The sequence below is a fragment of the Oncorhynchus mykiss genome, chromosome 2 (genome assembly GCF_013265735.2).
Source record: "Oncorhynchus mykiss isolate Arlee chromosome 2, USDA_OmykA_1.1, whole genome shotgun sequence".
Classification (NCBI taxonomy): Eukaryota; Metazoa; Chordata; class Actinopteri; order Salmoniformes; family Salmonidae; genus Oncorhynchus; species Oncorhynchus mykiss.
In genome coordinates this window covers 85075606-85103171 of record NC_048566.1, presented here as the reverse complement: position 1 = coordinate 85103171, position 27566 = coordinate 85075606, and the positions used below count along the sequence as shown (strand labels likewise).

General features: G+C 42.8%; 1 protein-coding gene across 2 annotated transcripts in view; it reads left to right on the top strand.

The window, feature by feature from the left end:
* The first annotated feature begins 386 nt into the window (after positions 1-386).
* Positions 387-27566, top strand: part of LOC110498041 (ras and EF-hand domain-containing protein homolog) — a 44039-nt gene continuing 16859 nt past the window's right edge. Inside the window, exons 1-6 of one of the 2 annotated variants that reach the window (XM_021574603.2) lie at positions 387-505; positions 14760-15052; positions 24186-24297; positions 24534-24729; positions 25870-26016; positions 27401-27491. In XM_021574603.2, the coding sequence (XP_021430278.2) occupies positions 14837-15052; positions 24186-24297; positions 24534-24729; positions 25870-26016; positions 27401-27491 (762 nt within the window). In that variant the 5' untranslated portion in view covers positions 387-505; positions 14760-14836. Of the gene's footprint in view, positions 506-5117; positions 5294-14759; positions 15053-24185; positions 24298-24533; positions 24730-25869; positions 26017-27400; positions 27492-27566 lie in introns of those variants that run through there. The other variant, XM_021574594.2, reaches the window with a different exon arrangement.

The following is a 27566-nucleotide window of genomic DNA, read 5'->3' as shown; positions in this document are numbered from 1 at the left end:
AAGTGGAAAACTGTCAGGTTTGTCAGAGCTCTCTGTGAAATTATGCTGTGAATGGGATTCAGCTGCAAATGTCATGCATAACGATGGTAATGGTCTAATTTGCAGATACAGTGTAAAAGCCAGGCCTAATTATGATGTAAAAATATCTAGCTAGGCTAATAACAAATATCAATTTAGATTTTCTTCTCTGGATACTGGAGTGAATCAATTATTTGCCCCAACCACACTTGGCACACTGCATTATGTCTTGAGAAAGTCCAGCTGTGGCATGGAGATTTTCCGACCTGTTCCCCCAGGTTGTCCCACGTAACTTCTGCGTGGAAAGGTTACTATAGCTACAGACGATGCGCGAGTCTTGTCAGCTTTTTTGAAAGTTCCTCCCCGCAGGCAGTTCAGTGAAATTCCTCCACTGTTACATTGTAAACAGAAGAAATACAGCTTTATCAAATTGTGACAAAGACACACGTTTGATGTTGTCTACGACTATCTTTACTGCATTCACATGGTAACGTATTACTTTACTTTATCTTACTTTTTTAGGCTACTTTAGCTAGTTGGACTGTACAACTGTCTACAGTGGCGCGTAAGTTAACGTTAACTTGAGAAAGATTTGACGGATCATCACCCTGGCTTGATATTAACTTTATGTCGGCAACTCTTTCATTGCGGCCGTGCCAGCGGTTTTACCTTACACATATAAAGATGTTTTTCTTAGGGAGGAGGAACATTTTCTATTTTAGTAACGAAAGTCACTTACGTCGCCAAAAATATGACGTGATCAGGAAGTGTCGGTTACATTTTGTTTCAGGTGTTGTGAACTGAATGTTTCACATGCCTTGGCTTGATGATCTGTTAAAATAGGTCGTGTAAATCATTGAAGATGAAGGTATCTGTCTGTCTCATAGGGTGTGTTAGGCATTGTGCTGATTGATTTTCTACACGAATGATCAATTGGTCGTACTTAAGTCCACTAAAAAAAGTATGTCTACATCTTTAGAAAATGCAGATCAGAACCTCATTTTTCATCCAGTCATTAGTTTTATAATATAGTCTGCAACACTGCTTTGCCATTGCATTACAATATTGCAGTGCAGACCTGTTAGACAATTTCACTACACTACTTTAGCATTGTATAATTTTTCCACTATCCACAATGTTAAATTGAGAGCAGCATTGGGAAGTGGCCTCAACCCGGAAGTGAGTTTCAATTGCCAGTTGTCTGACTTGGTGTACTTGAAAAACCTCTGACCCGGTAAGATGTGCTGGAACCACAGACTGATGTATGGCCTCGGCCTGATTGAACTAGATTGTCACATATCAAGACAGGATGCTGTTTAGTTACCACACACATTGACCTAGTTACTTACACTCCCATACATATTGATTTGGACATTGCAGCTAAAACGTTTAATTTGGCTTTGTACTCCAGCATTTTGGATTTGAGATACAGTACAGAATGTCACCTTTTATTTGAGGGTATTTTTTGCCATTTAGAAATGAAAGCACTTTATGTATCTAGTCCCCCCCATTTGAAGGTGTCATAAGTATATGGACAAGATCACTTATAATGTATTAACCCCTTCACGTTTCTGTACTATGTTTACTACCATATCAAAAATCTAATCAAATGTTATTGGTCATATACACATATTTAGCAGATGTTATTGCGGGTGTAGTGAAATGCTTGTGTTACTACTGCACTGTTGAAGTTAGGATCTAACAATTCTCAACAATACACAAATCTAAAAGTAAAATAATGGAATTAAGAAATATATAAATATTAGGAAGAGCAATATCGGTGTGGCATAGACTAAAATACAGTTGAATATAATACAGAACATACATATGAGATGAGTAAAGCAGTATGTAATCATTATTAAAGTGACTAGTGTTCCAGCAGCCTCTAAGGTGCATGGTTGAGTAACCGGGTGTTAGCTGGCTAGTGATGGCTAAACAGGTTAACAGTCTGATGGCCTTGAGATAGAAGCTGTTGTTCAGTCTCTCAGTCCCAGCTTTGAAGCACCTTTACTGACGTCGCCTTCTGGATGACAGCAGGGTGAACATGCCGTTGCTCGGGTGGTTGATGTCCTTGATGATATTTTTGGCCTTCCTGTGAAATCAAGAGCTGTAAGTGTCCTAGCGGGCAGGCAGTGTGCCCCCGGTTATGCGTTGGACAGACCGCACCACCCTCTGGAGAGCCATGCGGTTGCAGGCGGTGCAGTTGCCGAATCAGGCGGTGATACAGCCCGACAGAATGCTGTCAATTGTGCATCTGTAAAAGTTCGTAAGGGTACAGGCGAAGTTTCTTCAGCCTCCTGAAGAGGCGCTGTTGAAGAGGCGTCTGTGTGGGTGGACCTTTTCAGATTGTCAGTGATGTGTGCGCCAAGGAAATTGAAGCTTTCCACCATCTCCACTGCAGTCCTGTAGATGTGGACAGGGCGTGCTCCCTCTGCTGTTTCTTGAAGTCCACAATCAGCTCCTTCATTTTGTTGATGTTGAGAAAAAGGTTATTTTCCTGCCACCACTCTGCCAGGGCCCTCACCACCTCCCTGCTGGCTGACTCGCTATTGTTGGTACTCAGACCTACTACTGTTGTGTCGTCTGCAAATTTGATGACTGAGTTAGGGGTGTGCATGGCCACGCAGTCATGGGTGAACAGATAGTCCAGGAGGGGGCTGAGCACGCACCCTTGCAGGGCCCCTGTGTTGAGGATCAGGGAAGTGGAGGTGTTGTTTACTACCTTCACCACCTGGGGGTGGCAAGTCAGGAAATCCAGGAGCGGAGATCAGACCCAGGGCCACAAGCTTAATGATGAGCTTGGAGGGTACTATAGTGTTGAATGCTGAGCTGTAGTCAATGAACAGCATTCTGACGTAGGTCTTCCTCTTTTCCAGATGGGATAGGGCAGTTTGCAATGCAGTGGCGATTGCATCGTCTGTGCATCTATTGGGGCGGTAAGCAAATTGAAGTGGGTCTAGGGTGTTATGTAAGGCAGAGGTGATATGATACTTAAATAGCCTCTCAAAGCACTTCATAATGACAGAAGTGAGTGCTACGGGGCGATAGTCATTTAGTTCAGTTACTTTTGCTTTCTTGGGTACAGAAACAATGTAGGACCTCTTGAAGCAAGTGGGGACAGCAGACTGGTATAGGGAGAGATAGAATATGTCCAGAAACACTCCAGCCAACTGGTCTGCGCATGCAATGAAGACGCGGCTAGGGATGCCGTATGGGCCAGCAGCCTTGCGAGGGTTAACATGCTTAAATGTCTTACTCAAGTCGGCCACGGAGAAGGAGAGCCCACAGTCCTTGGGAGAGGGCCACGTCGGTGGCACTGTGTTATCCTCAAAGCTGGAGAAGAAGGTATTTAGCTTGTCTGGGAGCAAGACGCCGGCGCTGCGACGTGGCTGGTTTTCCCTTTATAATCCGTGATTATCTGTAGACCCTGCCACATATGATTCGTGACTGCGCCATTGAATTGCGACTCCACTTTGTCTCTGTACTAATGTTTTGCCTGTTTGAGTGCCTTACGGAGGGAATAACTACACTGTTTGATTTCAAACATATTCTCAGTCACCTTGCTGTGGTTAAATGTGGTGGTTCGCGCTTTCAGTTATGTGCAAATGCTGCCATCTATCCACGGTTTCTGGTTTTGGTAGGTTTTAGTAGTCACCGTGGGAACACCATCCCCTATACACTTCCTGATGTTCTCAGTCACTGTATCCGTGTATACGTCAATGTTATTCTCAGAGGCTACCCGGAACATATCCCAGTCTGTGTAATCAAAACAGTCTTGAAGCGTGGATTCCGATTGGTCAGACCAGCATTGAATAGACCTCAGCACAAGTACTTCCTGTTTGAGTTTCTGCCTATAGGAAGGGAGGAGCAAAATGGAGTTGTGATCTGATTTGCCGAAGCTAGGGCGGGGGAGGGTCTTGTAGGCATCTTGAAAAGGTAACTAGCAGGGGTCTAATGTTTTTCCTAAGCGAGTACTACAGTCAATGTGTTGATAGAACTTCGGTAGCGTTTTCCTAAAATTTGCTTTGTTAAAATCCACAGCTATAATAAATGCGGCCTCAGGACAGCCTGTGTGGAGTTTGCCAAAAGGCACTAAATGACTCTCAGACCATGAGAAACAAAATTCTCAGGACTCTTTGTCCTGAATGCCAGGCAACGCTCATCACCTGGCCAATACTATCCCTACGGTGAAGCATGGTGGTGGCAGCATTATGCTGTGGGGATGTTTTTCAGTGGCAGGGACTGGGAGACTAGTCCGGATCAAGAGAAAGATGAATGGAGCAAAGTACAGAGAGATCCTTGATGAAAACCTGCTTCAGATCGCTCAGGACCTCAGACTGGGGTGAAGGTTCACCTTGCAACAGGACAATGACCCTAAGCACACAGCTAAGACAATGCAGGAGTGCCTTCGGGACTAGTCTCTGAATGTCCTTGAGTGGCCCAGCCAGAGCCTGATCGAACATCTCTGGAAAGACCTGAAAATAGGTGTGCAGCGACGCTCCCCATCCAACCTGACAGAGCTTGAGAGGATCTGCAGAGAAGAATGGGGGAAACTATACCCAAGAAGATTTGAGGCTGTAATCGCTGCCAAAGGTGTTTCAACAAAGTACTGAGTAAAGGGTCTGAATATTCATGTAAAGGTCATATTTCAGTTTTTTATTTTTAATACACGGCTGGTTGTGATACAGCCTGGAATCGAACTAGGGTGTCTGTAGTGATGCCTCTAGCACTGAGATGCAGTGCTTTAGACTGCTGTGCCACTCAGGAGCCCCTATTAGGCGGTATTGTCAAAGCTCTCTGTGAAATTATGCTGTGAATGGGATTCAGCTGCAAATGTCATACATAAGGATCAGAGGTAATGGTCCAATTTAGATATACAGTGTAAAGGCCAGGCCTAATTATGATGTAAAAAGATCTAGCTAGGCTAATAACAAATATCAATTTATTTTTTCTTCTCTGGATACTGGAGTGAATCAATTATTTTCCTCAACCACATTTGGCACACTGCATTATGTCTTGAGAAAGTCCAGCTGTGGCATGGAGATTTTCCGACCTGTTCCCCCAGGTTGTCCCATGTAACTTCTGCGTGGAAAGGTTACTATAGCTACAGACGATGCGCGAGTCTTGTCAGCTTTTTTGAAAGTTCCTCCCCCGCAGGCAGTTCAGTGAAATTCCTCCACTGTTACATTGTAAACAGAAGAAATACAGCTTTATCAAATTGTGACAAAGACACACTTTTGATGTTGTCTACGACTATCTTTACTGCCTTCACATGGTAACGTATTACTTTACTTTATCTTACTTGTTTAGGCTACTTTAGCTAGTTGGACTGTACAACTGTCTATAGTAAGTTAACGTTAACTTGAGAAAGATTTGACGGATCATCACCCTGGCTTGATATTCACTTTATGTCGGCAACTCTTTCATTGCGGCCGTGCCAGCGGTTTTACCTTACACATATAAAGATGTTTTTCTTAGGGAGGAGGAACATTTTCTATTTTAGTAACGAAAGTCACTTACGTCGTAACAATGTAGAAAAAGTGAAGGGGTCTGAATACTTTCCGAATGCACACACTCTTTCACACACACACACACACACCTCTAGAGTACATGCAGTATAGGCAAATCTAATGGAAGTCAATGGAGACTGGATAGTGAGTCATTTTACAGTGTTTTCTCTCTTTCTCAGATCTTAAACATTTTCAAATCTTAATCGTTGTCTGGACAAATATATATAAAACAATGTAAAAAAAATTCTACTCACACACACCATCGGTGTATGAATTGGTGTGGTAGGAGGCAGAATAATGCTCTGTTCGTTATCACATTTAGTATACAGTTGGAGTCGGAAGTTTAAATACACTTAGGTTGGAGTCATTAAAACTAGTTTTACAACCACTCCACAAATTTCTTGTTAACAAACTATAGTTTTGGCAAGTCGGTTAGGACACAAGTAATTTTTCCAACAATTGTTTACAGACAGATTATTTCACTTAAGATTCACTGTATCACAATTCCAGTGGGTCAGAAGTTTACATGCATTAAGTTGACTGTGCCTTTAAACAGTTTGGATTCCAGAAATTCCAGAAAATTATGTTGTGGCTTTAGAAGCTTCTGATAGGCTAATTGACATCGTTTGAGTCAATTGGAGGTGAACCTGTGGATGTATTTCAAGGCCTACCTTCAAACTTAGTGTCTCTTTGCTTGACATCATTGGAAAATCAAAAGAAATCAACCAAGACCTCAGAAAGAAAATTGTAGACCTCCACAAGTCTGGTTCATCCTTGGGAGCAATTTCCAAACGCATGAAGGTACCACATTCATCTGTATAAACAATAGTACGCAAGTATGAACACCATGGGACCACGCAGCCGTCATACCGCTCAGGAAGGAGACGCTTTCTGTCTCCTAGAGATGAACGTACTTTGGTGCGAAAAGTGCAAATCAATTCCAGAATAACAGCATAGGACCGTGTGAAGATGCTGGAGGAAACAGGTACAAAAGAATCTATATCCACATTAAAATGAGTCCTATATCGACATAACCTGAAATGCCGCTCAGCAAGGAAGAAGCCACTGACTACAGTTTGCAACTGCACATGGTACTTTTTGGAGAAATGTCCACTGGTCTGATGAAAAAAAAATAGAACTGTTTGGCCATAATGACCATCGTTATGTTTGGAGGTAAAGGGGGAGGCTTGCAAGCCTTGGAACACTATCCCAACCGTGAAGCACGGGGGTCGCAGCATCATGTTGTGGGGTGCTTTGCTGCAGGAGGGGCTGGTACACTTCACAAAATAGATGGCATATGTGGATATATTGAAGCAACATCTCGAGACATCAGTCAGGAAGTTAAAGCTTGGTCGCAAATGTGTCTTCCAAATGGACAATGACCCCAAGCATACTTCCAAGGTTTCCAAAGACTCAGTTACACCAGCTCTGTCAGGAGTAATGGGCCAAAATTCACCCAACTCATTGTGGGAAGCTTGTGGAAGGCTATCCGAAACGTTTGACCCAAGTTAAACAATTTAAAGGCAATGCTACCAAATACTGATTGAGTGCATGTAAACTTCTGACCCACTGGGAATGTGATGAAAGAAATAACAGCTGAAATAAATAATTCTCTCTACTATTATTCTGACATTTCACATTCTTAAAATAAAGTGGTGACCTAAGACAGGGAATTTTTACTAGGATTAAATGTCAGGAATTGTGAAAAACTGAGTTTAAATGTACTTGGATAAGGTGTATGTTAACTTCTGACTTCAACTGTACATTTATCCTGTTTCCACAATCCAGTAACCCTTCGTGACTTTTTGTCCCTAGTACAGGCTGGCTCTGTAGCTGTTTTGTTGTACTTGAAAGATAAGTCAGCTGACTGTATGCAAAGTAGTACAGCAGGTTATTTTTCGAAGATGACAGTTGAAACAAGCCAATACCTTACATTGAAATGTAGCCTCTGTTTGAAATGCAATTGTTATGGAAGCTCCACTAGGCCTAGGCTGTTCTTCTTCTCCCATTAGTTAACATTGTAGGTCATAGACTCATAGTTAAGACGTACAGGTTTCTGTTTGCATTCAACAGTGGGCGTACCATGTGTCATTCATTGCATTATAAATAGCCTATGTCTTTGAGTTGGCGACGTGTCATCATGCTGTGTCTATTGTTAAAAGCCTATTACATAAGTTGTCACCACAGTGTTCAACTTCAAAGTGTCAAATATTGTCTTTGAGACTGGACCGATCCCTGGCTCGAGATACATCCATGATAATGAGATTATCGGTCAAGCTCTTAAACTGACTAGGCCAATTCATGATAGCCTATAGGCCTGTGTTTTTCAGACCTTGTCTCGGGAACCCACAGACATTTCACAATTTAGTTGTAGCCCTGAACTAGCTTACCTGATACACCTAGTCAAGGGCTTGATGATTAGTTGACAAGTTGAAACAGGTGGGCTAGCGGTGCAATAGTTCAAATTCAAGGAACGGCTGGGTGTCCCCGAGGAGACGTTTAAAAAACCCTGGCCTAGGCTAGGGGGTAGTTGTGTTGTGGTAAAATTACTGGTCCTTTGTAAAATAAAACAGTGCAACTTTAGCGCTTTAGAGTGAAATGCACAATCAAGTGTTTCAAATTGTGTTTCATCAATAGTGTTGAGGATATCTTCCTGGTTCAGCTTCCAGGGTTTGGCCAACAGGGTGTTTTGTTCCCTTACTTTGGAGTGAGCTATTTTTTGCCAACAAAATAACCATCCAAAAACTCTAATGCGGAGCATCAGAGATTGGTTGGAGCATGAGGAAGAATAGGGAGTGTGTGTGTGTCTCTCTGACTGCATGCATGTGTGGTGGTGCTCTGTCTGTTCTCTGCCTGCCCTGCAGTGACTCAGCCTGCAGCCTACGGGCTAGGGGGACAGCTTTTTGAAGTCAGTCTTCCATACCAGTGCACACAGGAGCCCATGTAGGCCTAACCGCTAACCACTGTGTGGTTTTACCAGTCAATATTTCCAAGAATCCCTTCCAGACAGGCCAAAGAACTCCTCCAACTCTGGCCTAACTTGTCACCATCATCAATCCCATACTCATACTTGCTGTAGTCTTGATGTGTACCGTACCAAGCAAACAGCACTACTGTAGTCTTGATGTGTACCGTACCAAGCAAACAGCACTACTGTAGTCTTGATGTGTACCGTACCAAGCAAACAGCACTACTGTAGTCTTGATGTGTACCGTACCAAGCAAACAGCACTACTGTAGTCTTGATGTGTACCGTACCAAGCAAACAGCACTACTGTAGTCTTTTGTGGATGCACAACACACAGTGGACCTTGTTGGATTGAGTTTTCATGTTAATGTCCTGTGTTAGCGCGTTGCATGATACTGTTCTGTAAGAATTTAGTAACATTTGAGGCTTTTGCCTTTGTGGACTGGATGCTTAATTCAGAATAATAAGTATCTTTCCTGTTGGCCTATTTACCCTGAGAAACCAGTAAGAATTGGCTAAGCCTAGTGCCAACCTAATTGTTTTGTTTGAACTACTGTGATAGAGAGAACATGATGGGAAGGGAACTAAGCTCATATATCACCTTCTGCTCCGGTGAATGTACTGAATGGCTTTCTATAATTAATATATCTTTACACGCGTATGTCTGTGCTCCTCTTTGTCCCTTTGTTGATGTTTTCAAATAGTATTCAAGTAGGCTAACTTTCTCCTTGTGAGCTTTGAGCTTTGCATCTGTCCTTCTAGACTTGTTGAACTGTATGTTTTTTTACATTGTTACTAGGACTGGGAAATTCCATGGACCTCATGATACGATATTAACACTCCTTAGGTGCAGATATGTATTGTGATTAGGGTTGCAAAGGGTCGGAAACCTTCCGGTAAATTTCCAGAATTTTCCATGGGAATTTTTTTCGTTGTTGCTTAAAACTTCTTAGGGATAGGGGGCAGTATTTTCAAGTCTGGATGAAAAGCGCGCCCAAAGTAAACTGCCTGCTACTCAGGCCCAGAAGCTAGGATATGCATATAATTGGTAGATTTAGATAGAGAACAGTCTAAAGTTTCTAAAACTGTTAAAATGATGTCTCAGTATAACATAACTGATATGGCAGGCGAAACCCCAAGGGCAACCCCCCCCCCCCCCCACAACAAAAAAAATTCAGCTTACCACTATTTTCAATGGCTAGAACTTTAATCATAAGGCCAAGTCCTCCCAGATTGCAGTTCCTATGGCTTCCACTAGATGTCAACAGTCTTTAGAAAGAGTTTCAGGCTGGTTTTTGGAAAAATGATCCAGAAATTGTAGTTTTTCTAGGTGGCTCCCATTTTGGCTATAGTGTTTCCAAGCGCGTGGAGGAAAGCGCATTCTTTCTTATCTCCGGTAATGAACATACTATTCTCCGTCTTAAATTTTATAGTTTTTTTGCTTTTTAGGATACCTAAGGTTTGATAATAAACATTGTTTGACTTGTTTGGAAAAGTTTATTAGTAACGTTTGGGATTCATTTTGTATGCATTTTGATGAAGGGAAACTGGATGGATTATTGACTGAAGCGCGCTAGCTAAACTAAGTTTTTATGGATATAAAGAAGGACATTATCGAACAAAATGACCATTTGTGATGTAACTGGGACCTTTTGGAGTGCAAACAGAAGAAGATCATCAAAGGTAAGTAATTTTTTATATCGATATTTCTGACCTTCGTGTCGCACCTCACTGGTTGAAATAGGTTTGTCTTGCATTTGTATGCGGGGCGCTGTCCTCAGATAATCGCCTGGTTTGCTTTCGCCGTAAAGCCTTTTTGAAATCTGACACGGCGGCTGGATTAACAAGAAGTTAAGCTTTATTTTGATTTATAACACTTGTATGTTTTATGAATTTTTATTATGAGTATTTCTGTTTTTGAATTTGGCGTGCTGCAATTTCACTGGATGTTGTCAAGTCAATCCCGCGGGAAGGGATCTCTAAGAAGTTAAATTAATCAAAAAACGTAGTTTACAACAGTATACCTTTTTTTGTGGGATACACATAAGGCAATTCTAGGTCTTGTGGCTTATTTTGGTTAAACTATCCCCAAATCAATGGAATTACAACCCTCTGCATGCACAGAGCATTCTTCCATCACATGTACAGCTGAATCTCAAGATCTTGCACAGTAATGGGATGCTCTTGAGCCCACACTACTACACTGTCTGAGCCAAGGACTACATGCTTTCTGGTAAATTTTGATTACAATACTGGGTGGGGTGAATATATTTTATATGACATATATGATTATTTTGTTAACTAGTAAATAAACTCAGCAAAAAAGATACGTCCCTTTTTCAGGACCCTGTCTTTCAAAGATAATTCGTAAAAATCTAAATAACGTCACAGATATTCATTGTAAAGGGTTTAAACATTGTTTCCAATGCTTGTTCAATGAACCATAAACAATTAATGAGCATGCACCTGTGGAACGGTCGTTAAGACACTAACAGCTTACAGATGGTAGTCAATTAAGGCCACAGTTATGAAAACTTAGGACACTAAAGAGGCCTTTCTACTGACTCTGAAAGACACCAAAAGAAAGATGCCCAGGTGGCCTGCTCATCTGCGTGAACGTGCTTTAGGCATGCTGTAAGGAGGCATGAGGACTGCACATGTGGCCAGGGCAATAAATTGCAATGTCCATACTGTGAGAGGCCTAAGACAGCACTACAGGGAGACAGGACAGACAGCTGATCATCCTCGCAGTGGCAGATCACGTGTAACAACCCCTGCACAGGATCGGTAGATCCGAACATCACACCTGCGGGAGAGGTACAGGATGGCAACAACAACTGCCCGAGTTACACCAGGAACACACAATCCCTCCATCAGTGCTCAGACTGTCTGCAATAGGCTGAGAGAGGCTGGACTGAGGGCTTGTAGGCCTGTTGTAAGGCAGGTCCTCACCAGACATCACTGGCAACAACATCGCTTATGGGCACAAACCCACCATCGCTGGACCAGACAGGACTGGCAAAAAGTGCTCTTTTCTGACGAGTCGCGGTTAGCTCTCACCAGAGGTGATGGTCGGATTCACATTTATTGTCGAAGGAATGAGCGTTACACCGAGGCCTGTACTCTGGAGCGAGATCGATTTGGAGGTGGAGGGTCCGTCATGGTCTGGGCGGTGTGTCACAGCACCATCGGACTGAGCTTGTTGTCATTGCAAGCAATCTCAATGCTGTGCGTTACAGGGAAGACATCCTCCTCCCTCATCTGGTACCCTTCCTGCAGGCTCATCCTGACATGACCCTCCAGCATGATTTCCTGCAAGACAGGAATGTCAGTGTTCTGCCATGGCCAGCGAAGAGGCCGGATCTCAATCCCATTGAGCACGTCTGGGATCTGTTGGATCGGAGGGTTAGAGCTAGGGCCATTCCCCCAGAAGTGTCCCGGAACTTGCAGGTGCCTTGGTGGAAGAGTGGGGTAGCATCTCACAGCAAGAACTGGCAAATCTGGTGCAGTCCATGAGGGGGAGGTGCACTGCAGTGCTTATTTTTGATTTTGACTTTGAAAGAGATTTCTGAATGTTCTTCGCCTAGCATACACCCCTCCAACCAGACATGCTTTATCTACTCATTTGCTGGATGCGGAGTTCAGCAGAGTTCAAGTGAAGGTCAAGCAAATCAGAGAGAAAGCAGACTGTATTGCAATCATCTCTGATGGGTGGTCGAATGTTCGTGGCCAAGGAATAATTAACTACATCATCTCCACCCCTCAACCAGTATTCTGCAAGAGCAGACACAGGGGATAACAGACACACCGGTCTCTACATTGCTGATGAGCTGAAGGAAGTCATCAATGACCTTGGACCACAGAAGGCATTTCCACTGGTGACAGACAATGCTGCGAACATGAAGACAGCTTGGTCTAAAGTGGAGGAGTCCTACCCTCACATCACACCCATTGGCTGTGCTGCTCATGCATTGAATCTGCTCAAGGACATCATGACACTGAAAACAATGGATACACTCTACAAGAGAGCCAAGGAAATGGTTAGGTATGTGAAGGGTCATCAAGTTATAGCAGCAATCTACCTCACCAAGCAAAGTGAGAAGAATAAGAGCACCACATTGAATCTGCCCAGCAACACCCGTTGGGGTGGTGTTGTCGTCATGTTTGACAGTCTCCTGGAGGGGAGGTGTCTCTCCAAGAAATGGCCATATCACAGTCTGCCGATATGGACTGCCCCATCAAGAGGATCCTCCTGGATTATGTATTTTGGGAGAGAGTGGTAAGCAGCCTGAAACTCCTGAAACCTATGGCAGTAGCCATTGCATGGATTGAGGAAGACAATGCCATCATGTCTGATGTTCAGACTCTGCTTGCAGATGTAAGAGAAGAAATCTGTTCTGCCCTGCCCACTTCACTGTTGCTCCAAGCAGAGGAAAAATACATAAAAAGCCTGAAGACTTCTGCCTGAAGCCCATACACATCGCAGCGTACATGGTGGACCCCAAATATACTGGCAAGAGCATCCTGTCTGGTGCAGAGATCAACAAGGCCTATGGTGTTATCACTACCATGTCTCGCCACCTTGGCCTGGATGAGGGCAAGGTTCTTGGCAGTCTGGCAAAGTACACTTCCAAGCAAGGGCTTTGAGATGGATATGCAATATGGCAGTCGTGCCAACATGGCAGTCGTGCCAACATATCTCATCAGCTACCTGGTGGAAGGGACTTTGTGGATCTGAGGCTCTTTCCCCTGTTGCCTCCATCCTCCAAATCCCACCAACATCAGCAGCCTCAGAGCGCCCTTTTTTTGGGAACACACACACAGGCTGACTAATACAAGGGTTGAAAAATTGGTGGCCATCCGGGCAAATTTGAGGCTTTTTGAGCCTGACAACAAGCCATCCTCAACAAGGTTGAAAGTGACAGTGAAGAATAGGCCTCAGAGTCTGATGTTCAAGAGGTGGCCATTGAGGAGGTCCAGGGAGAAGACATGGATGCCTGAGAGGAAGACAACCAAAGCTTCAGTTTCTAGACTTTTTACAGATGTATGTTGAAAAGGTTTTTGGGAGATGCGATTGATCATTGGGGATCATTCAATATTCCCTTTCTTTTGTTGTTCAGTGAAATCATCCCATGTGAAGAGTCAACTCATTTAATTAAAGTTGAATTCGTCACATGGAAGGATTTAATCATTTGCAATTATGTCTACTTATGATAAGGTAAAATATGTATGTTTCTGTCTCCATATTTATTTATTTTACCTTTATTTAACCAGGTAGGCTAGTTGAGAACAAGTTCTCATTTGCAACTGCGACCTGGCCAAGATAAAGCATAGCAATTCGACACATACAACAACACAGAGTTACACATGGAATAAACAAAACAGTCAATAACGCAAAGAAATAGATATATACACATGGTACAAGACAAAGACGTCTGACTGCTACGCCATCTTGGATCATATGATATGGTAAATATATCCAATGCAAAAAACATCTACATTTAAATGGTATTAATATTAATTTGCATATTTCCGTTAATTCCCATATATTCCCACGGAAAGTTTCCACCTCTGAATATTCCCCAAAATGTGCAACCCTAATTGCGATTATCACGATTCTATATGTATTGTGATTTGATACTGTGATTTTATTCAGATTCGATGTTCCAAACATATTACTCAACATATGTCTGCAGCAGAGGGACAGAGCCATAAGAATTTGTTTTCATCAGTCATGGATATAAGTGTTGAAATCAATTGACTCCCTTTTTAAAAAGAAGATGAACAATCTATGAAGGAAAAATACTTGAGTTTTGGTGCCGGTACAGCCAACTAGAGAAAAAAATATATTGTGATTTTGTCAAAATTATACGATACGATATATCATCAAAAATAATATCCCGATATGTAACTATCGATTTTTTTGTTTGTTGCCCTCATCACTAATTATTAGGCTACATGTCATTATATTCTAATAAGATCTAGGTTATGTTATCTAGAGAAAATGAACAACATTAAAATGCTATGTATACATAGAAAGACAATAGTCTGACATGCTCCTTCATTCAGAGAGAGTTATTTAAAGGGATCTATTTTACCTTTGCTTCTTTCCTGTCTATCTCTCTCAGACTAGGCTTCATCTACTAATTAAAGAGGCAGTTGCTAAGAGATAACAAGCAGTGACATCGCTGCTGAGAGCCTCTGATGTGCTGCAGCCTGAACCTGCATCTCTACTCTGGGTCTCTTCTCTTAACCCCCATGTAGACCTGAGTGCACCTGACCCATGTGAAGGAGTAGGGGGAGAGAGAGAGAAAGCGGAGTCACACCACATACCACACGCCATGGCAGCTTTCACCAGTACCCCGAAAGTGAATTCCGGGAGTGCTCCTCGCCACGGGTTCAGGGTGGAGAGCCCAGCGGAGTGTGACTGGAAGGACTATGACACTGGAGGCAGCGAGAGGTCTAGAGGACATCGCACCATGCTGGAGAAGACCCATGACTTCTTCCAGACCTGTGACATTGAGGACAAGGGCTTCATCACCCGCCGGGACATGCAGGTAAGATCACCTATATGGGATCACCGAGTCTGACAATCATCTCATGGGAAGTTATTGAAATGTTTAGGCTACACCAGACGTGCATTATGTATGTTCCAATCCCTACTGTGTAGTTCCCTGGTCATGTGTCAATGTTACTTTTTTTTCATTAGGTCAAGAGTACCAAATATTTTAAAGCTCCAACTTTTGATACTGATTTTTACGATGCAATAAGTTATGACCCTTTTGTTTTGAACTGTGATTCATGCTGAATATTGTTTTGCCGCTCTGAAGGTTCAAAATAATTCTGAGTGGTAGTCGGTTGGAGTTGTGATTGATTTCTCTAGATGTAGTCTAGCCAACACACCTGGTCCCATATCTCACTATTGTTATCATTCAGGTTTTTGTAAGGGCATCTGAATGACTGCTGATAACAGTAGAATACACTAAACAATGAGGAAATTATAGCAATCTAACAACTGCAATAAATCCTCCATAGACGTTTATGTTAGATTTGGAGACAAATATCTGGTAATTTCATTAGGCTGCACATGGAAGACAGAGACTGTGTGTGCTCCTTAGAATTAGCTAGAACACTTCTATATCTCTGTTGTATGCTCATTAGAGATGTTTCTGAGGACATTCGTTCTAATTCAGGAGTGTATGTGAAAAGAGTGCCAGGAACCCACAACACCTACTGGCAGCAAAGAGCCAAGCGGATCCACGCTTTGTCATACATCTCCTTCAGCTGCATTATTGTGCAGATCCAGAAGCCTTTCACATTCATCCATGGTAGTATTATTTTGATGGAGCACTTGTGAGCCCACGCCGTGACAAGGGTCTCTCAATAGAATGGATGGGTCTCTTTGATCATTGCTTACGGAAATATATTGAAAATGACCTTATGTCTCATGTTCATTAGGAGTGGAAGAATTACATTTTTTTTAGTAATGGAAATGCATAACTCAACATATGCAGGAGTGCACAGTATATTGATTCTCCCACTGTGTAAATTCTAATTAACATACAAGTAGGTAGTCAGTGTTAGCAACTGAAATGCAGATCTGCTGGTCTATAGCCCAGTACAGTATTCAGACCTCTTGACTTTTTCCACATTTTGTTACGTTACAGCATTATTCTAAAATGTATTAAATAAATAAAAATCGCATCAATCTATACACACAAAACCCCAAGATGACAAAGCGAAAACCGTTTTTTTAAAAACATTTTTGCAAATGTATTCAAAATAAAAAACTGAAATACCTTATTTACATAAGTTTTCCGGCCCTTTGCTATGAGACTCGAAATTGAGCTCAAGTGCATCCTGCTTCCATTGATCATGTTTCTACAACTTGGAATTCAATTGACCTGTCTATATAAGGTCCCACAGTTTACAGTGCATGGCAAGCCAAAACACAAGCCATGAGGTCAAAGGAATTGTCTGTAGAGCTCCAAGACAGGATTGTGTCGAGGCACAGATCTGGGGAGGGTACCAAAACAACCATGATTTGCGTGAAGAGGAGGTGGAGATAAAGGGGCCAGAGGGCGGGCGGCCTTCTGAGAATTCGTAGGTGATCTAATAAACCCCTACTTACTTCCATTCTGCTAGCACATGTGCAATCTTTGGAGAAGAAAATAGATGACCTACGCGCAAGATTAAACCACCAACGGGACATTCAAAACTAATATCTTATGCTTCATGGAGTCGTGGCTGAATGACGACACTATCAACATACAGCTGGCTGTTTATACACTGTACCGGCAGGATAGAACAGCGGCGTCTGGTAAAAAAAGGGGCGGCGGGCTATGTATTTTTTGTAAATAACAGCTGGGGCATGATATCTAAGGAAGTCTCGAGCTATTGCTCATCTGAGGTAGAGTGTATCATGATAAGCTGTAGACCACACTATCTACTTTGAGTTTTCATCTGTATTTGTCATAGCTGTTTACATACCACAACAGTCAGAGGCTGGCACTAAGACAGCATTGAATGAGCTGTATTCCACCCATAAGCAAACAAGAAAACGCTCACCCAGAGGCTGCGCTCTTAGTAGCCGGGGACTTTAATGCAGGGAAACTTAAATCCGTTTTACCAAATTTCTATCAGCATGTTAAATGTGCAACCTGGACCACCTTTACTCCACACACAGAGACGCATACAAAGCGCTCCGTCGCCCTCCATTTGGCAAATCTGACCCTAATTCTATCCTCCTGATTTCTGCTTACAAGCTAAAATTAAAGCGGAAAGCACCAGTGGCTAGATCAATAAAAAAAGTGGTCAGATGAAGCAGATGCTAAGCTACAAGACTGTTTTACTAGCACAGACTGAAATATGTTCTGGGATTCCTCTGATGGCATTGAGGAGTACACCACATCAGTCATTGGCTTCGTGCATCGATGACGTTGTCCCCACAGTACATACCCCAACCAGAAGCCATGGATTACAGGCAACATCCGCACTGAGCTAAAGGGTAGAGCTGCCGCTTTCAAGGAGCGGGACTCTAACCCAGAAGCTTATAAGAAGTCCCGCTATGCCCTCCGACAAACCATCAAACAGGCAAAGCGTCAATACAGGACTATGATTGAATCGCACAACACCGGCTCTGACTCTCGTTGTATGTGGCAGGGCTTGCAAACCATTAGACTACAAAGGGAAGCACAGCCGAGAGCTGCCCAGTGACACGAGCCTACCAGATGAGCTAAGCTACTTCTATGCTTGCTTCGAGGCAGATGGCACTGAAACATGCATAACAGCACCAACTCTTCCGGAAGACTGTGTGATCACGCTCTCAGCAGCCGATGTGAGTAAGACCTTTTAAACAGGTCAAGATTCAGAAGGCCGCAGGGCCAGACGGATTACCAGGACGTGTACTGCAAGCATGCGCTGACCAACTGGCAAGTGTCTAAACTGACATTTTCAACCTCTCCCTGTCCGAGTCTGTAATACCATCATTTATTAAGCAGACCAACAGAGTCCCTGTGCCCAAGAGGACTAAGGTAACCTGCCTAAATGACTACCTACCCATAGCACTCATGTCTGTAGCCATGAAGTGCTTTGAAAGGCTGGTCATGGTTCACATCAACACCATTATACCAGAAACCCTAGACCCACTCCAATTTGCATACCACCCCAACAGATCCACAGATTATGCAATCTATTGCACTCCACACTGCCCTTTCCCATCTGGACAAAAGGAACACCTATGTGAGAATGCTATTCATTGACTACAGTTCAGCGTTCAACACCATAGTGTCCTCAAAGCTCATCAATAAGCTAAGGACCCTGGGACTAAACGCCTCCCTCTGCAACTGGATCCTGAACTTCCTGACAGGCCAACCCCAGGTGGTAAGGGTAGGTAACAACACATCCGCCACGCTGATCCTCAACACAAGGGCCCCTCAGTGGTGGGTGCTCAGCCCCATCCTGTACTCCCTGTTTACTCATGACTGCACGGCCAGGCACGACTCCAACACCATTAACCTCTCTGAGATACTTGGGACGGTAGCGTCCACATCGCCAACAGCCAGTGAAAGTGCAGTGCGCCAAATTCAAAACAACAAAAATCTCCTAATTAAAATTCCTCGAGCATACAAGTATTTTACACCATTTTAAAGATAAGATTCTCATTAATCCAGCCACAGTGTCTGATTTCAAAAATACTTTACAGCGAAAGCACCACAAACCATTATGTTAGGTCACCACCAACTCACAGAAAAACACAGCCATTTTTCCAGCCAAAGAGAGGAGTCACAAAAAGCACAAATAGAGAAAATTAATCACTAACCTTTGATCTTCATCAGGTGACACTCATAGGACTTCATGTTACACAATACATGTATGTTTTGTTCGATAAAGTGCATATTTATATAAAAAAATCAAATTTTACATTGGCCCGTTACGTTCAGTAGTTCTAAAACATGCAGTGATTTTGCAGAGAGCCACATCAATTTACAGAAAATACAAGTGTTGTACATGGAATTAGAGATATACTTCTCCTTAATGCAACCGCTGTGTCAGATTTCAAAAAAACTTTACAGAAAAAGCAAACCATGCAATAATCTGAGTACAGCGTTCAGACAACAAAGCAGCCAAAAATATATCTGCCATATTGTGTAGTCAACATTAGTCAGAAATAGCATTATAAATATTCACTTACCTTTGATCTTCATCAGAATGCACTCCCAGGAATCCCAGTTCCACAATAAATGTTTGATTTGTTCGGTAAAGTTAATTTATGTCCAAATAGCCTCTTTTGTTAGGGCGTTTGGTAAACAAATCCAAACGCGCATTCAGGTCCAGCCGAACATCGGACGAAAAGTTCAAAAAGTTCTGTTACAGCCCGTAGAAACTTGTCAAACTAAGTATAGAATCAATCTTTAGGATGTTTTTTATCATAAATGTTCAATAATGTTCCAACCGGAGAATTCCTATGTCTGTAGAAAAGCAATGGAATGAGAGCTAACTCTCTCGTGACCGTGCGTCAGAGTCTGTGGCACTCTGCCAGACATCTGGCTCAATCCCCTCTCATTCGGCCCCCCTTCACAGTAAAAGCCTGAAACAACGTTCTAAAGACTGTTGACATCTAGTGGAAGCGTTAGGATGTGCAATATGACCCCATTTACACTGTATATTGGAATGGCAAAGAGTTGAAAAACTACAAACTTCAGATTTCCCACTTCCTGGTTGGATTTTTTGCAGGTTTTCGCCTGCCATATGAGTTCTGTTATACATCATTCAAACAGTTTTAAAAACTTCAGAGTGTTTTCTATCCAATACTACTAATAATATGTACAGTGCCTTGCGAAAGTATTCGGCCCCCTTGAACTTTGCGACCTTTTGCCACATTTCAGGCTTCAAACATAAAGTTATAAAATTGAATTCTTTTGTGAAGAATCAACAAGTGGGACACAATCATGAAGTGGAACGACATTTATTGGATATTTCAAACTTTTTTAACAAATCAAAAACTGAAAAATTGGGCGTGCAAAATTATTCAGCCCCTTTACTTTCAGTGCAGCAAACTCTCTCCAGAAGTTCAGTGAGGATCTCTGAATGATCCAATGTTGACCTAAATGACTATTGATGATAAATACAATCCACCTGTGTGTAATCAAGTCTCCATATAAATGCACCTGCACTGTGATAGTCTCAGAGGTCCGTTAAAAGCGCAGAGAGCATCATGAAGAACAAGGAACACACCAGGCAGGTCCGAGATACTGTTGTGAAGAAGTTTAAAGCCGGATTTGGATACAAAAATATTTCCCAAGCTTTAAACATCCCAAGGAGCACTGTGCAAGCGATAATATTGAAATGGAAGGAGTATCAGACCACTGCAAATCTACCAAGACCTGGCCGTCCCTCTAAACTTTCAGCTCATACAAGGAGAAGACTGATCAGAGATGCAGCCAAGAGGCCCATGATCACTCTGGATGAACTGCAGAGATCTACAGCTGAGGTGGGAGACTCTGTCCATAGGATAACAATCAGTCGTATATTGCACAAATCTGGCCTTTATGGAAGAGTGCAAGAAGAAAGCCATTTCTTAAAGATAAAAAGTGTTGTTTAAAGTTTGCCACAAGCCACCTGGGAGACACACCAAACATGTGGAAGAAGGTGCTCTGGTCAGATGAAACCAAAATTGAACTTTTTGGCAACAATGCAAAACGTTATGTTTGGCGTAAAAGCAACACAGCTCATCACCCTGAACACACCATCCCCACTGTCAAACATGGTGGTGGCAGCATCATGGTTTGGGCCTGCTTTTCTTCAGCAGGGACAGGGAAGATGGTTAAAATTGATGGGAAGATGGATGGAGCCAAATACAGGACCATTCTGGAAGAGAACCTGATGGAGTCTGCAAAAGACCTGAGACTGAGACGGAGATTTGTCTTCCAACAAGACAATGATCCAAAACATAAAGCAAAATCTACAATGGAATGGTTCAAAAATAAACATATCCAGGTGTTAGAATGGCCAAGTCAAAGTCCAGACCTGAATCCAATCGAGAATCTGTGGAAAGAACTGAAAACTGCTGTTCACAAATGCTCTCCATCCAACCTCACTGAGCTCGAGCTGTTTTGCAAGGAGGAATAGAAAAAAAATTCAGTCTCTCGATGTGCAAAAGTGATAGAGACATACCCCAAGCGACTTACAGCTGTAATCGCAGCAAAAGGTGGCGCTACAAAGTATTAACTTAAGGGGGCTGAATAATTTTGCACGCCCAATTTTTCAGTTTTTGATTTGTTAAAAGAGTTTGAAATATCCAATAAATGTAGTTCCACTTCATGATTGTGTCCCACTTGTTGTTGATTCTTCACAAAAAAATACAGTTTTATATCTTTATGTTTGAAGCCTGAAATGTGGCAAAAGTTCAAGGGGGCCGAATACTTTCGCAAGGCACTGTATATATTAGCATCTGGGACAGAGTAGCAGGCAGTTTACTCTGGGCACCTCATTCATCCATGCTACTCAATACTGCCCCCCTTTCACCAAGAAGTTAAGTTTGACGATGACACAACAGTGGTAGGCCTGACCACCATCAACGAGGAGACAGCATATTTGGAGGAGGTCAGAGACCTGGCCATATGGTGCCAGGACAACAACCTCTCCCTCAAGGTGATCAAGACAAAAGAGATGATTGTGGACTACAGGAAAAAGAGGACCGAGCACGTCCCCATTCTCATCGACAGGGCTGCATTGGAGCAGGTTGAGAGCTTCAAGTTCCTTGGTGTCCACATTACCAAAAAACTAACTTGGTCCATGCACACCAAGACAGTTGTGAAGAGGGCACGACAAAACCTATTCCCCCTCAGGATACTGAAAAGATTTGGCATGGGTCCTCATATCCTCAAAAGGTTCTAAAGCTGCGCCATCGAGAGCATCCTAACTGGTTGCATAACTGCCTGGTATGGCAACTGCTCGGCCTCCGACCGCAAGGCACTACAGAAGGTAGTGCGTACAGCCCAGTACATCACTGGGGCCAAGCTTCCTGCCATCCAGGACCTTTTTACCAGGCGGTGTCTGAGGAAGGCCCTCTGACACCATCAGAGGAAGGCACTTGTCAAAGACTCCAGCCACAACAGTCATAGACTGTTCTCTCTGCTACCGCACGGCAAGCGGTGCCAAAGCGCCAAGTCTAGGTCCAAGAGGCTTCTAAACAGCTTCTATCCCCAAGCCATAAGACTTCTGAACACCTAATCAAATGGCTACTCAGACTATTTGCATTGCCACTCCCCCCCGCCCCCCCCCCCCCCCCCCCCCGCTTTTTTTACACCGCTGCTACTCTCTGTTATCATCTATGCATAGTCACTTTAATAACTCTACCTACATGTACATATTACTTCAGCTAACCGGTTGCCCCCGCACATGGACTCGGTAGCGGTACCCCCCTGTATATAATCTCGCTGTTATTTTACTGCTGCTCTTTAATTACTTGTTACTTTTATTTTTTGTTCTTATCCGTATTTTTTAAACTGCATTGTTGGTTAGGGCTCGTAAGTAAGCATTTCATTTTAAGGTCTACACCTGTTGTATTCAGCACATGTGGTTTGATTTGACTATTCAGGTTGGGGGAATGATGAATGGAGCAAAGTACAGAGAGATCCTTGATGAAAACCTGTTCCAGAGTGCTCAGGACCGACCCTAAGCACACAGCCAAGACAACGTAGGAGTGGCTTCGGGATAAGTCTCTGAATGTCCTTTAGTGGTCCAGCCAGAGCCTGGACTTGAACCCGATCAAACATTTCTGGAAAGACCTGAAAATAGCTGTGCAGCGACGCTCCCCATCCAACCCGGCAGAGCTTGAGATGATCTGCAAAGAAGAATGGGAGAAACTTCCAAAACCGGTGTGCCAAGCTTGTAGCGTCATACCCAAGAAGACTCAAGGCTTTAATCGCTGCTAAAGGGGATTCAACAAAGTAACGAGTAAAGGGTCTGAATGCTTATGTAAATGTGATATTGATGGGGTTTTTTTAAATAAATTTGCACAAATATCATAAACCTGTTTTTGCTTTGTCATTATGGGGTATTGTGTGTAGATTGACAAAGGACAAAAACTACTTAATCCATTTTAGAATAAGGCTGTAACGTAACAAAATGTGGGTAAAGTCAAGGGGTCTGAATACTTTCCGAATCCACTACATACAACCAGAGCAAGTGGTACAGGAAAGTAATTTTGATTTAGTCAGGTATTTACTATGCTTGATAAGGCAACCCTTGTTTGATCACAAGGGTTAAGAATCTGGTTAAGTGACACAAGAACCCTTTTTAAAATATATGTTTTATTTACTTTAATAACATATTCTAGCAAATGACAGCATTGCCATAGATGTGCACATGTAGCATTTTGTGCTGATGCACATACTGTACAGCCTGTACAATGTTTTTCACACCATGACCTAAAGGTTGACAGTGGTGTGTCTCTGTGAACTGTGTTTGCTGACATAAGGGATGTGTTCAGTCCAGATAACAGAATGTACAAGCAGTGGACAGCAGAGTTCCTACTATGAATTTCACAAGTGGTTTGTTTCAGTGTAAACATTGACATGCACAGCTCACAGAGGTGTGGCAGCATTTGGCTTTTCAGGATCATTCTGGTCTTTACTGTTTATTTTCAGGGTTTCAGTAGGTTTTAAGTCTCTTGTTTGCTTGTCTATATTCCAAACAGTTTTTACACTCTGCTTGGCCTTGGTGTGTAAATGGTGGTTTGGGCTATGTATTAACACAGATTAAGGTTTATGTTGTTGACTTTTTATGCTGTGTTTGTTGACTGGGCATATGTTAATTTCTAAAATGTTTGGGTTCAATCCGAATAAAGATGTCACAGGTTCATTAATATAAACATTTTACAAAACAAATAGAGTAGTTATTCACGATTCCTTCATCATGAACCCGTTTACATCCATTAGATCAGTTGTGTGAGCGCAAATAATACACTATCCTACTTCTTATGAATATGAAGTCCTTACAAAGACTCGTCCTGTACTTGGATACAAATCTCTTCTGATGCTAATCATAGTGTTGAGTGTTTTCCCAGGGGCTTATGTCTGGCTGGCAGCTGTTGAACCATGTACTGTATTGTTAATGTAAATACTCCAGAATCCTTCAGGTCCCCAGTCGTGTCAATGTCACCTGACCGTGTGTCCTACTCCACAGAGGCTCCATGGAGAGCTGCCCCTCAGTGCCGAGGAGCTGGAGAACGTCTTTGACACCCTGGACTCTGACGGCAATGGATACCTCACCCTGGAGGAATTCTCCTTGGGCTTTAGTAGGTTGACTATGTTCCCTTCTCACTTTCTACTCTCCACTGTATGTTTTTGTGCTGTGATTGTTCAGTTTTGATGTCAATCTTAGTGTCTTCTATTTCCACATAATAACATCAACAGTGCTAGTGCACCGTGCAGGCGGAGTATGGTAGCTCAGCGTAGGTGCAGGTAGAGGGAAAGAGTGGAGAGTGAGAGTAAAGGATATTATGAATCATCTCCTGGACTCTTGTTTCTTTAGGTGAGTTCCTGTTTGGCCGGAGGATCTCTGCAACAGAGGGGAGGGACAGCCCCATTGCCAAGGAACCCACTCAGGGCCCTCCAGACTCCCTGTACCAGACCCAGTGGGAGGAACGGTTGGTGGGCAGCGAGGACGAGGAGGAGAAGCACTTCTGCATGCTAATGGAGAGCTTGGGAGCCAGCAACGTCTTTGAGGAGTGAGTGTTTTTGTCTTATGCAATCCACCCCTCAACAATGCCCTCAAATGACCTATTTGTCTATTCCATTAGATTGGTCAGCTGTGCAAAACAAAAAGCACTGTAAGTTGCCACTCCTTAGTAGTGCGAGCCACTACTTGCTGTTTCAATCTACTTGCTTTGATATTTCTCTGGAAATTCTGAGCTTAACAACCAAGCATAGAACATAGATTAAATCCTGAAGTGTACTGTCTTCTTCCTCAAAAACATCAGACATAGGAAAAGTTCATCAAAATTGATTTGGCTTTCGACAAATCATTACAGTCGACGACATTCATGTCTATTCCAGACATTGGTGACTGGGTGCTGGTACCAATGATTTTGGCTTTTTGAACTCCAGGCATTGGGAGGGAAAAGATAAAGCCAGGCCTCATATAACGCATGACTAGACTCACCTTTAGCAAACAAGTACAGCTCAATAAAGTTAAACAGTAGTAGTGGAGGACGTACATTTGATAAGGACTTCCTATTGACTGTGTAAACCTGGGTTAGAACCAGAGAGGAATGCTGACAATTTACATCAGATCGGTTTGTGCACCAACCTCTGGTGTGTCTTCCTGAAGTTGGCATGGCGTAGGAGTCTACTGTAAGGAGTCTTCTATGGCGGAGGATGATTGTTTTGTCTTTCCACACATTCACCTGCCTTTTACAATACAATGTTCAATAGCAGTCGTTATCTGAACACTGACGTGAATACCTGGGCACAGACAAAGATGGCTTCAAACCGTCAAAATAGTTGTTTTCTTCTAACCGGAAAGGGGATTTTCAAGGCCAAGATCATCTTGCCCAAATGTACATATTAAACAAATATGTAAGCATGGTTTCAGGCAGCCCACAGCCACCCACTGCCTGCCTGTCCACAGCCTGCCTGCCTACATTGTCCTAATTGTTCACATTGACCTTGTCTTAAAAGAAAATCTATTCATGGCTCTATTTCTATGTCTGTGTCTCCATACAATTCTACTTCAAGTATAATTCAATTTCTTTCCTCCATGAAGAACCTCAGTACAGTTCTTCTACAGAAATCTAACTGCAGTATACAGACTGTATTCCAGGTCTTGTCATTCAGGCTAATCTTTGTTCTGACCCGCTTCCCATCAGCCCTGGTGAGGTGCGTAGTCTTTGGGCCCAGCTGAGGAGGGACGAGCCGCACCTCCTGTCCAACTTTGAGGAGTTCCTGGCCAGAGTAATTTTACAGATCACAGGGGCCAACCAGGAGAGGATGGAGATGGAGAGCGCCCTTAAAAGGTTATTTATTTTTACCTTTATTTAACTAGGCAAGTCAGTTAAGAACAAATTCTTATTTTCAATGACGGCCTAGGAACAGTGGGTTAACTGCCTGTTCAGGGGCAGAACGACTCGGGGGTTTGAACTTGCAACCTTCCGGTTACTAGTCCAACGCTCAAACCACTAGGCTACCCTGCCTAGTGAAGCCTACTACTTCATTCATCAGATATTGGTGCACATGTAGGATTTAGGCAATTAGCAGCCCACTGTTGCCTGGTCCCAGATCTGTTTGGGCTGTTTGGGCTGTCTTGCCAACTCCTATGGTCATTGGCAAGGCAGCACCAACAGACCTGGGACCAGGCTAGCTCTAAATGTTCCTTTACAGAAAACCTCATTGCCTGAGTAATGAAGGGCGAAGTAGCCTACTGCATGTACTTGCCATGTGTGCCAGTTAGACCTTTATGGCATGAGGGCATCTACAGAATGGTCATCCCCAGGTATGTATCTGTTTTCCCTGTTTTTTTTTCATTCTATTACTAAAAGCATAACTTTTTCTTTCAGATTTGTAGTCCTTAGTTAAGCCAGCTAAATTCCACACATTGAGTGTTAGTCCTGCCTTGGGAGGGTAGAAGTGTTAAAGTTTTACAGTGTGGGTGCAACAAACATTTACTTCAAGAGACACAGTTACTCAACCTTCCAGTTCCAAAGCCATGTTAAGTGTTTGTGAATGTTCTCCCTAAACACCAACTTTCTTCAAATCGGGCAATATGTATGGCAATTTTACACAAGGAATACTACTCCACAATCTCTACCTACAGTACTTGTTTATTATGTCACTTTTCAACTGAGCACAGCTTTTGTACCGCAGTGGTGCATTATCACACAGTTTCACATAGTTGAAAAGCATCCAGTTCGGTGGGCTGTTTCTGACAGAAATTAATGCAAATGTTGCATAAGAGAGAGAAAGTGTGGCTCACACTTTGCAGCTGTTTCAAAATGTATTGTCAATGTATTTCTTGCTGTATTCTGAGCTGTAGACACGCAGGGATGTTTAATTAAAGCTGACCAGAGTAGTCAGGCCTGGAATGTTTCAGTAACTACAGTTATCCCTATTATCTTCAGATGTGAACTGCATGTAATGCTAGACTGATAATAAGTGTTCTTTTTTCATGGTACTCCCTTGAAAATCTATTTGTTGCTGTGCCTGTTTGGAATGCATCACAATAGGTTACAAATACCTACTGTATGATTGAAATGGCAGACTGGAAGCTCATGTAAGATCTCAAGTATGGAATTTATGTGCTGCCTATGCATGTGATTCTATGCCTATGCATGTGATTCACCAAACTAACGGAATATGCTGTATTAGCATTAACAAGATGAAAATATTTCTAAATCCGAACAGAAAATCAGCAACACATGACGATGAGATCCATCGCTTATATGAAGAAATGGAACAGCAAATCAAAAAGGAGAAGGACAGGATCTTACTGCAGGTAAAGAGATCTCCCACTGAATACAACACACTTGTTAGTAACTTCAGTTTTCTGAGATCTCTCTCACACACTCTT